Consider the following 12,513-nt stretch of genomic DNA (forward strand, 5'->3'; position numbering starts at 1 on the left):
AATGCCATGGGTCAGAAAATTTGTTATTTCACATTCTCTAATATGTCATGCGCTGCATTAATGAAGGTTATGGTGGGAATGTGGCATTGCATATATTTTTTATATATACACACACACATACACATATATATATATATATATATATATATATATATATATATATATATATATATATATATATATATATATGTTAGTTTCTCTCCTTGACATTTTCACTATTTCAGCCATTTGCTGCTTGCTTGATTCCAGTTAAACATTGGAAATGCGAATACGAAGTCCAGGTTGTTCACCAGGTCAACTAAATAAAGAATGTAAGCATGTTCAGAATCCATTTTGAGTTTTTCTTGTTTTTAGTGGAACATACATACTGGCTTTACTAACATTCAAATAATAAAATTAAAATAGCTATATGGAAGCATCTTGACTAAAAGGATCTGCAAACAAACTTAACCAATTTAAATGCCAAATATCTTTTAAAAATACTGGTACAGTATTTAGTTTTTGTACATTCCAAATTAGCATATCAAGACAATGGACAAGGAAGTTACACTACCACACACCAGCTCTGTACTAGAAACATTTTACCAATGCTCCTAAGACTTGTGCATTCACCTTAAGTATATCGTACAACTATGATGGCGTTGCATTATTTTCCTTCAGTGGTATTTAAAAAGTAGCTTAGAAGTAAGAACACTTCACAACACCAACATGCATGTTAGAATTTACCTTTTTACTCCATATGCCATGTTAAGGAGGTTGTCCAGCCTAGAACAAGAAACAACCCAAAATTAGTTGTAAAATTAAAGTATTTTCACAGTTTAAATGGAAGGACGTTTTAAGCAGGGATGATTTATAATGCAACCTAATACATATAAAGCAAATGGTTCTTTGACTATGACTTTTAGGCTTGCTTTAAAATCTATATGAATGAAACCACTATAACCATCTTAGTAACTGTGATATATTCAGGTATGAAAAAAAAAAATCTACATTTGAGAACACAGATATTTTTCTACAGACGCCACTGCTCATGGCTACTTTCTCCAGTGCTTTGATGTCAAATTAATATATTTCAAATATTTTGTTTCTATTAACTAGCCAACTTAGTAAAATTATTGTATACTGCATGCCCTGCAAACTCAAAAAGTCTAGGCTATTATACTCTTATTTGAGCAAGCATTGCTTTGTTCAACTATTTTTGAAATTAAATGTAAAAACAAAACTAATGAGTGGTTGTACGTCTGAGATATATATATATATATATATATATATATATATATATATATATATATATATATATATATATATATAAAACCAACAATTATTCATTTTTACAGGATTCTTCAATGTAAACATGAAATCTGAAGATTTAAAATGAGCTCAAAATCTGTCTCTATTTTCATGTGCAAAAAATTAAGATGAAGCATTTAATCATCCTATGGTTTTGTGTAAATGGATATACTGTATAATCCATTTACTGAGCACATACTGTATGTTTAGTTAGCTGCTGTGGATGGATGGATGGAAAAAGCCTTCAGTAAAAAGGCTAAAAAACTTAATTGCACTGCTGTTACACAAATGAGAAGCATTAAAAATGTAGGGAAAGGGCACATAATTTTATAGTAAACCTAAAATATGTGCACATGAACTGTTTGTAAAGACAAACCTTAAAGCTGATTTTATAAATAGTGCATTAAAATAAAATTAAGTTTGTGTTTGCTTAAACAAAAAATCATTGAATGTGTAATCCATTTGTAATTTATTTATTTATTTATTTTTTTTTTTAACAATCAGCACTTGACACTGGGAAAGAAAATTGACATTTTTCTCCTTTTTAGCTTAATGACTAGCAAATACTTGTATATACAGAATTTATGGTTTATGTTACAGTGGATAGTTTTATTTGATTCCAATGAAATATTGAAGAGAAAGTACTTGAAAAGGAACTTAATTTATAATTATTGATCTGATCATTCTCATCTTCTAACAATTTGCTTTTCTTGGCGAGGGTCGTGGTGGTCATAGACCAAGCAGGTCAACCCAGACTTCATTTTCCCAGCTACAGAACTTCCAGGAATTTCCAAACCAGCTGAGAGATACAATTCCACTAGTGTCTCACGTCTGCCACTCACTCTTACAACATGCTGAAACTGCCTTAACTGCGGCTTTATTTCTGAAGCAGCAACTCTACTCTGAGACCCTTGTGAATCGCTGAGCATTTCACTCTGTCATGGAGTGTCAGCCCCGACACCCTGTGAAGAAACCTCATTTTTGCTGCCTATGCTCACAATCTCAATTTTTAGGTCATTGCTTACAGTTTATGGCTTTAGGCGAGGAAAGGGATATACATTGAATGTTAAACCAATAGCTGCTACAGCTCCAATCCATCTATTGCTTTCATACTCCCATTCTCTGTTATTCATGAAGATCCTAAGATACTTTAATTCCTTCACTAAGAGTTGTCCCTCCCTCAATACCCGGTAAACAATGAAGAAATTGCTTGAGTGCATTTTGAAGGTCAGTCAGATGAGGCAAAGAGGACATCGTTTGCAAAAGTAACAATACTAACCTTTGCCTTCCCAACTGGACACCCTCATATACTTGGCTGATATGCTAGAAAACCGCAAACAGATGAAGTGACAAGAGACAGCCTTGATGGCATTCGAACCCCATAGTGAAAAAATATAACTTAAATGCAAGTATTCAGATGTGAGTCTTATTCATACAGGGAATGAATCGCACATAAGAGCAGCCCCATTATCCTATAGCATCTTAGGATTTTTGATTGGTTAAATAAATAAGACAGCAAACCAGGAGTACGCCATAATGTGGGATTTGAAAAAGAAATTTTAACTTGATTAATTAACCATTAGTTTCGAATTTGGCAACATTGGTAATTTAATAATTCAGCAAGGCTATTTACATTACCTTTCCCTGTTGTAGGAGTAGTGAAGGTAAAGGAAGGACATTTTAAGTAATGCAATTAACAAAAATTATAGAAATATGAAAACTACATATAAATATTGACGTACAAGACTGAACGCAGGCAGACTAGACAAACATATAGGTTGGCTATTTACTGTTATTAACAGTTCTCAATTATCTTGGCACAAATAGTTTAATACCAAGTCTTACCAAGCATGATGTCAGATGTGTGGAGTTTTGTAGCTTCTGAAGTGAAAGATTCTTCATGTGTTGGAGTGCACTCTCTTTGCTGCATGATCCTTTTCAGTTCTGTGCTGTTGCTTTCTCAGGTGGCCTTCTGTTGTCTTCTGCTACTTCATAGGTAATAGGTGTTAACTCATTCTCTGGCCAAAGAGTTTAGATGCTAAAGTTTCCCCTTTGAAGTCATGACTTCTTGGCCTCAGACTACTGGCACACAACTTTGGCTTGACAGGCTGGGTCTCAGCTTTTGGTCCACAAAGAAAAGAATTTCACCTTTTCAACTTCTCAAAGAGAAGATGCCTTATAATATCTTAGGTTTCAGAGACCAAGTTTCAGAGAGACATTTTGGAGAGTCGCCCCAAACGTGAGAGAATACCAGAACTTCTCTCCTCTCTTTGCTTCTTCCTATTACTTCGAGAGTTTGTGGCTTTAAAGGCTGAACTTCTACTGTTTGGATTAAAGTTATTTCCTGTTACAAAATCAGTGTCTTAACAGATGGGTTCTTTGGTTCATTTTAGTGGTCATCCCTTAAATGATAGGTCTTTGTGCCTGCTTGAGGCTATTTTGCACCTTCTGGCTCAAAGATCTGCAGAGAGGCCTTTGGAGAGATCTCAGATCACTTCTGAATTACACCTTTATCAGGCAAGTCCAGGAAAATCCGGGTACAAGTACATTCACTTAGATTGGAATTCAAGTGGTGATTTTGTGCAGCTGGTTGCCAGCATCCCTGTCAAATCTGCTTTCTTAACAGGCCTGTTTCACTATATGGTTGAGAGACATGCATGTTATTCAGTGACCTGAGATAAAGGCTGTATTCTTTCAGTACTAGGACTCTCCGGGTTAATCCTAGAGTACCGCTGGTTTGACCTTATGTTGAATGAGTGGTTGCTTACCGTTACCTACATTGTGAGGGAGTGTCAGTTACACTGTGGATGATCCGGCTCACAGGATCCTCATTGTTGAGGACCCGAGCAGCTGGAACAGGCCAAGGGGACTCCCAGGTAACACCTGGCTGCAACAGATAGATGGATGATCATTTCCAGAGCGTGAGACTGGACTATGCATCTGCCTGGGGGATTGCCAACTGAAAGCCCAAGGTGTTGTGATGTATGGTGGTTGTCATAATGCACTGTACCACTGCATGATCCCCCAACCTGACCTGGTGTGCCACGAAAGCCTAGCAGAATGGGCTGTGCCCAGTTTGTCTTACAATACCTCCAACAACACATGCAAAAGGCACAGGGTCATATGCTTTTTCCCCCAAAAACTACCACAGAGAGAAGAGCTGGTCTATTGCTCCATGGCCAAGAAAGAATACACATTGTTCCTCTTTGTATATCTGGCATTTCCCTCTGGAACCCTTGCACATGCTATACCTGGGAAACTGAGGTGTGACCCCTCTGTAGTTGGAACATACCCTCTGGTCCCCTTACTTAAATATGGGGACTACCAGAGATGTCAGGCACTTCAAGAGTGCTTACCAACCTTCCAGGCAACATGGAAAGGTTATCCAACTGTCAGAAGGTAGCCTTCATGTAAATTACTCCTTGTGGGATCTCTTGACTTGACTAAGAGATACCAACAGACTAATTGGACTGCTGCAGTAGTGGTTTTGGAAACAAATGCCCAAGGCAGGGAAGCAACTCTATAAAAATACAAAAATCAGGGGACACTGGCAAGAAAATACACAATAAATATCCCTTGGAGTCCAGTTAAACATTAAGAAACAGAGTCTGATACATCTGTAAGTCTGGCTAGAGCAGGCCTTTCACAAAAGCAGAGCGATTAGCAAAATGGATATGAATTAAGGAGGTCACCATCCATCCATTTTCCAACCTGCTATATCCTAACTACAGGGTCACGTGTAAATGCGATAACCTACAAGCCTACAGTAATTGACACTGGACTCAACTGCTGTCCTGGTGTTTCACAGTCACAACTGTGCTTTATATTTGTAAAAATTTAGATCAGTTTGTAAAGATATGTTTCCACTGTATATTTGCAAATAAAGGTGGATGCTAGTTGTGCAACTTTAAATTATTTATTCACTTAGAACACAAACCCATAGATTGAAATCTTTTCAGAATATATATTGTACAAAAGCGAGACCTATTTTTCAAACTGAAATGTAGATACTGTACATAGATCAAGTCACCAAGAAATGCAACTACACTCTTTAACACTAGAATTACCAGAGCCTATGAAAAAACTCGTAAATCTGTCCCACCTTAAATTGCTTCTTAAAACCGTTCTCACCTCTCCGCCAGCGTCTTTTGTTAATCTAAATGTGCTGATGAAAGAAAAGCTGCAAGTAGCCAGCTATTCCATTCCCCCACCGACTTAGAATGTGCACAAACTTCGCCCAGCTCATGTCTTGATTGATTTTCTGGGAGTGAAGTGCAGTTTTAGAGTGGAAATAATAGATCATTGTTTGGAACACATGCATTTCATGTCTGTTCCGTTTCTGCAGTAATCTGTGTAAACACATTGTTAAAACAAACGTTTTTTATATTCTAGTAGTAGATGACAAAATGTAGGCATAAACTATATAATGTATGAAGCCTGAAGTCCAAATAAGAAATACTTTCACAGAAGGTACAAATCTAACACAACAATTGCGCTTTTATTCAAAAATATAACTGCATAAATAAAAAGCCGCCTTAACATGCCGCATTGACACCTGTTTATTGTGACAGCCTCAGTGGCGCAATAGAATCATCTGCCGACTGGGAATCAAAAGGTTGCGAGTTCGATCCTGCACCACTCCGTTTTGAGAAGTAAACTGCTCTTAGTCTTACTATTTCAGAATAAAAACATACATTTGATTTCAGTCTGTAACAGCCGGTGTAATTTATGATACTTGTAAAGGTTAGCTTTGTTTTTTTTTTTAGTCAGTTTTATTATCTCGGCCGCGTTCACGAGCCCAAACACACCCCACCCCCGTATCTGACACTGCTGTTTTCACATAGACACACTATAACAGAGGTAAACTAAGCTCCCTTCTACATCGGAGCAAGAATGCACATACCATTTCTTGCATACTAAAGTGTCAGCAGGCACTTTTCGTGGTATTACACACATTTTTGAGCATGCCCTCTGCACACTACTTGTGACTTTAGGCTTTAAGTAAATAAAGGTAAATCGTGTCATAAAATGATTTCTTCAAAACGTCACATATATTTGTCTCTCTTTTTTAAAATGTGCGTTGATCACCGCCAGCATGTTGTAGCACACAGCATCTGGCCACCTGCATGTTCTTGCGCGCACACTGAATAAGAGACAAATATACAGTCTGACAGAGAATCAGACTGGAAAAAAAAGCAAACATTTAGAAATGCCATACTTTTACAGCTGATCGGACGCTGTTCGTTTTCAAATATTGCATTTGTGTGATGATGTTTTCACATATACAGTGAACCCTCGTTTATCATGGTTAATCCGTTCCAGACTCTACCGTGATAAATGAATTTTTTGCGAAGTAGGATTATTTATAAATCGAATATTTTCGCAGTTAGAGTATAGAAAACCTGTTTACGACCTTCTAAATACATTTATTATTAGAGCCCTCTAGACATGAAATAACACCCTTTAGTCAACATTACACATGTATTACCAAATATATTAGACAAAATAAGAGAAAATATATTAGACGTTACAAATATATTACTAGGCGCACTCGCCTTTTAAGGCGACCGACTTTTATCCTCAATTTTTGTGCGCTCCATGTGTACATCAAGCATGTAAGTGTAGGGAATGAGAACAAAGTGCCCATTCATAACATCTCCCGAAAACCTACGTTTTTTTTTTATCCCCTCAAGTGCCTGTCCAAAGTCGTACAATGTCAGCCCGTATCTGTACCGCTACAGACGGAGTTACATGCACTAAATAAGCTATAGATGGAGAATAAGCAAGCACCATCTCCCCTGATATTTACTACGCGGTGAGGCATTTGTACTCCACCAACATTATTTCCAGAGACATAATTTTGTCTATTTTTCCAGCGCATCGCGCACAAAAGCAAGGGAACGATGAGAGCATCAGAACTCTGCTCACATCGCGTCACTTTGTACCTCAAGCCGCAAGTAGTAAGTCTGTAATAAACAGAATATCGCTACGCTTTGCACTCACGGGACGGAAGGACAATCCCGAACGCTTTTATATAGTAGATTATTGTACTGTACATTTAATTGCACACAACCACTAACCTATGAAGGCACGACCTCCGTAGGAGAGTCTTCAGAGGTGCGTTATTGTCTTCAGTGAAAAAGTACTAGGCAGTGAGCGTCTGAAGAACATCTTGATAGGCAGTTGCTGGCGCTGTCTTTTCATATGCGTGAGGAGGCTTTTGTAGGGTATTGCCATCTTTAATCATATCCAAGAGTTTCTGATTGTAATTGTATAATGGTCCACGGAATGGTCAAAATATTCTAAATACCATAGCTGCTTTAGCATTGTTACTCTCACTGCACTTTAATTATCTTCTTTCAGCTGCTCCCGTTAGAGGTTGCCTCAGTGGATCATCTTTTTCCATATTACTCTCACTGCACCACTCGGAGAAGCTGATCGGAAAGAGAATTATCGGTATGCAGCATCAAGCACACGCTGCCTCAGCCATGCTTCCTATTTGAACTGTTTCTCATATGACAAATGCTTCAAACCATTTCCTGTACGGACCTCGCGGATCAGAAATAGTTTCATCCCAAGAACTCTAAACGTACTCAATCAGTCCATCAACTGCTCCTTGTAGAACTGTTAGTTCTTAGTACAGTTCTTAGTGTAAACTTGCTGTACATTTATAATATTACACAACCTGAGCCACTTTATAAAGAGAGTGTATTTACATATGATGACGATATTTTTAAGATGAAATGCAGCAAAATATGTTTATTATACAGATAAAACTTCATTTAAATAATCTATATTGTTAATAATTAAAGGACACAGTGTCGCTACGCTAGCAAGGATCTGGTGCTCCGCTCACGGATTGTTCCTGCTGTGCACTGTATGCTTCACTGGGACTGGCGTGAAGGATAGAATAATTAAACATGTACTACGAAGATATTTCAATGTTCCTTAAAAGTTTTGAAGAATTGGCATTATAAGCTTACACATGGCTTAACGTCCATTACAGAGTCGATTGTGTGGCTATCAGTTACTTGGACGTCATGTTATAGTGCGAGTTCTACACACGGTGTTATGCGAGGCCCCTGGTGAGTTGCAGTGAGTTCAGGTACTGTGACAAACCAGCTTAAACCTCTTAAATGAGACTATTTAATGCTGGATGGGTTTTATCACATTGAGTGGTAAAAATAGTAGGGGGACTGAAGATCTCTTTGAATAAGTAATGGTTTAAAAAATTTAATTAAAACTAAAATGTATTAAGACATTTATCCATGTTACCACCCAGACAGATACATTACCCGGGCTGAATCAGCGACAGAAGTGATTCACTCTGTACCAATATTTTAACAATGAATAATTCTAAATACTGGTAACTTCAATCAAGAAAAACTATCAGCATGTTTTCTCTGTAGACACTCCATGTTGGACAAATTCTATTCAAATGTTAACCTCCTCTGTGTCAGGTCTCAGCGTTACCCCGGCAACAGTGTAGACGCTTCTCCTAGCCTCTTAATCACATGTCATAAGCAGTGATGATAAAGTGAATCGGTCTTCAGTTAGTGAAACTGAAACAAACTGTGATAAAAGTGATTTTGACGAATCCCAAAGTGATGCTCGTGTTTGGATTTTTTTTTTGATCCTTCAAACAAACCAGCACCACCTCTTATGATTCTGTGGGGTAGCCAGGAATAAAAGTGAACAGCCAAGATCCATTAACGTACTTGAAGTTACTTCTGGATGATGATATTTTTGAAATAATAATTGTTGACAGTTAGGACAGGTTTATACTTCATGCAACGTGACATGCTTCAGTGGACGCTACTGCTACACAAGCGTTTTACAGTTCACACTTGCGTGCATACTTTATGTAAATCTGGAATATTCCACCAGGTGGAAATTTGAGATATCACGGTAAGAAAACGTTCGGCTTCACTGTGTTGTGAATTGCCTGAAACAAATTCTGAGGACACCATGCCGCAATATCTCTGAAAAGGATGTTCAAGGATTAAGTCCATCAATCCAGGGATGCACCCATTCCAACTAGGATTGCACAAAGCAATCCCTGGACAGGGCATCAGCTCATCACAAAGTGAATACAAGCACTCAGATACACTATCGGCATTTTAGCATTACCAAATCCCCAAACCTGCATATCTTTGGAAGGAAACCGGAGCACACTGTGGAAACCCAGCAGGAAAACATTGTAAACTCCAGGCAGGGAACATCAGTGATGTGACTCCCTGCGAGACAGCAGCAAATCAATTAAGTGAAGTAGACCAGATTGTGGACATGCAGTTTGTGACAGGAGTTGTGAGAATTGTGTGAGGACTGCTTAGTTTAACACAAACCAAAAAGCCTTTATGCATGAAAATCGATTGTTAAGAAATACAGAAGAATGTTCTTGCCATTACACACAATACAGACGTTACTAGTATTTGTAATTGAAACCAAAAACTACTGTAAATGCTGATGGAAGGTTTTGACTCTATGTACTGTAACTTTACCTAATGACATATAACAAATTTTGTACCTTGAAATGAGACCTCAGGCAATGATACACATTGAATTTAAGTTGAAAACTAGGCCTTTCCTCCTTAAAAAAAGGATGGTATAAGGAACTGAAACTATCGACCTATACACAGAAACCACTTTATTTAAAAAATTTTCACTGCTTTAGGCTTTTCAATTTCATAAGCTGTCCTGTAACATCATGTTATGAATGAAATAATTTCTAATGAACATTTCTAAACATTTAAAACTAGATGCAGCATTCGATGTACAGGTAGGTGGTATAACCTGCTTGGCATTGCTGCCTGTCGCACCTCCTCCGGTGCCCATGGGTCAGCTGCAGGGTCTTCAGCTAGGAACCACCATTCACCAACGTTTCGCTCCTTTAATCGCTAGAACGCCTCCTGGTGGCGGAGCAGTGACAGGGATGTCTCCCTGTCACCCCCTGCAGCTGTTATTGGGGTTATTTGTTCTTTCCCCAGCTCCTGTCCTTTCTCCTCAACCAGAGCCAAAAGCTGCCTTTCTCTGCCTCTTCTGCCAGATCTTTAATGGCCTTTCTTAGGTTCATTCCAGTCACCCCTGCGTCCCTCAGGAGGCGTGTGGTTGACAGCCCCACATACCCTCGGCATCCCACGTCCACTGGGTAGATGGTGGTCTTCCAGCCGGCCTCCCTGCACTCCTCAGTCAGCTCGGAGTGCTGCCCTGTCGACGCCCCTCCAGCACCTCAGCCAGTTTCCTCAGGACTTGGTCGTGGCGCCATCTGTAGCGCCCCTGGGAAAGTGCGATCTTGCAGCCTGACAAGATGTGCTGGAGACTTGCATTGGGTGTGTTGCAGAGTGCGCAGCTTTCCTCATTCCCAAACCACTGGTTGAGGTTGCGAGGACAGGGAAGCGTGTCGTAAGTTGCACGAATCAAGAAGCTGACCCTTGCCTGTGGGATCCTCCACAGATCCGACCAACTGATGTTCCGGCCGACGACTCCCTCCCAGGTTGTCCAGCCTCCTTGTCGGCCCTGCGACACGGCCTTGATCTTGTAGCGCTCTTCCTCTGTCCTCGACACCTCTGCCACCACCATCTCCTTCCTCTCCTTGCAGTTAGCCTTAGACCAGAACCGTGGCGCTTCTCCCCATCCTAGCCCTGCTCTTCCGACCTGGACTCTGCCCATGATCTCCTGGTGTTGCAGCCTGCTGATGGCTTGGTCAACCTCCGCTTGGGCATTTCACTTCTGGCCAGTGGAAACCATGGCGTTGGCATTCCTCACTGACTGGTCGGTGGATTCCCTTAGCTCGAGCACCAGCCTGGACTTTTCTTGCTTGTAACCCAGACTGATGGACTGCAGTGGGAGCTGTAGTGTGTTCTTCCCAAAGAGGCCCGTTTCGGAAAGGCACCGTGGCAATCCCAGCCATTTTCGGATGAACGAGTTGGCTTTTGCGTCCATCTTACTCACGGCGGATGAGGGGATCTCGCTCATTTTCAGGGGCCACATTACCCTCCTGAAGAGTGTGAACTGATAGCACCAAACCTTGTACTTCCCGGGGAGTTGGCTCAGATCGATCTTTCGCAGGCCATCCGTGAGCTGTTTCATGACGGACCTCCCCATGTGCTTGTCTGACAGATCTGCGGTATACTGCCTTCCCAGGCTTCTGATGGGTTGTTCAGCCAGAAGGGGGATTTTCTCTCCCCCGACGGTGAAGATGGTGTTGTCATTTCTGATTCCCCTTTTGAGTGACAGGCTACGAGATTTGGAAGGTTTTATCTTCATTCTGGCCCATGACATCAACTCGTCCACCCTTCCCAGCAGCCAAGATGTACATGCTGCTGTCTGAAGGAGGCTGGTTACGTCATCCATACAACTCCTCACTGAGGGGAAACCTCTGACCAGATGGTAATTTGATTCCTCCAACCACTTGTCTTGCTCCGATGAGGATTATCTCAAAGGCTGCCACAAACAAGATTGGAGAGATGGCACACCCCATTGCAATTCCCACCTCCAACTGCTGCCACCCGGTGGTGAAGTCTTGGAGGGCAAAGCACATCTGCAGGTCACTGAAGTATAACGCTACCAGGTTCTTGATGCAAGGAGGCATGTGGAAGAACTCCAAGGCGTAGTTGATCAGCTGATGTGGGACTGAACCATATGCATTAGCGAGATCGAGTCAAACTACATGCAGGTCGGTCTTCTCCCGCTTGGCCTTCTGGATCTGGTCCCAGATCATCGTAGAGTGCTCTACGCACCCTGGGAAACCTGGAACTCCTGCTTTCTGGCAGCTGGTGTCAATGTAGTCATTCTCTAGCAGGTAGGTGGTCATCCTCTTGGCCAGCACTGAGAAGAAGATTTTGCCTTCCACGTTCAGCAGGGCGATGTTTCTGAATTGGCTGATGTCCTTGGAGTTTGCTTCCTTTGGGATGAAGACCGCTATGGCCCTTTGCCACTCTGATGGAATGAGCTGCTTTTTCCAGACAGTTCTCATTAGATACCATTTCAGGAAGATCTTAAATTCACAATGCATAGAGATAGTTCCTTTCTATATCACTTTGCACTTTTTAAAGAATATGTTTATTTCATACAAGATTTTTTATACACACACATTATATAAACAAAAGCTTTCACTCTAAAACTTTACCTGGATTACCGTGTTTCCCCAAAAATAAGACCAGGTCAATATTAATTCTTGCTCAAAAAGATGCACTAGGGCTTATTTTCAGGGGATGTTATATT

At 40.4% G+C, this 12,513-nt stretch overlaps 1 protein-coding gene across 1 annotated transcript in view; it reads right to left on the reverse strand.

Annotated features, from left to right (window-relative positions):
* Positions 1-705: 705 nt before the first annotated feature.
* Positions 706-12,513, reverse strand: part of LOC120532787 (ELAV-like protein 2) — a 41,380-nt gene continuing 29,572 nt past the window's right edge. The window contains exon 2 of the mRNA XM_039759167.1: positions 706-765. Within this exon, the coding sequence (XP_039615101.1) occupies positions 723-765 (43 nt within the window). The 3' untranslated portion in view covers positions 706-722. The remainder of the gene's footprint in view (positions 766-12,513) is intronic.

Source organism: Polypterus senegalus, chromosome 7 (assembly GCF_016835505.1).
Source record: "Polypterus senegalus isolate Bchr_013 chromosome 7, ASM1683550v1, whole genome shotgun sequence".
Lineage (NCBI taxonomy): Eukaryota > Metazoa > Chordata > Cladistia > Polypteriformes > Polypteridae > Polypterus > Polypterus senegalus.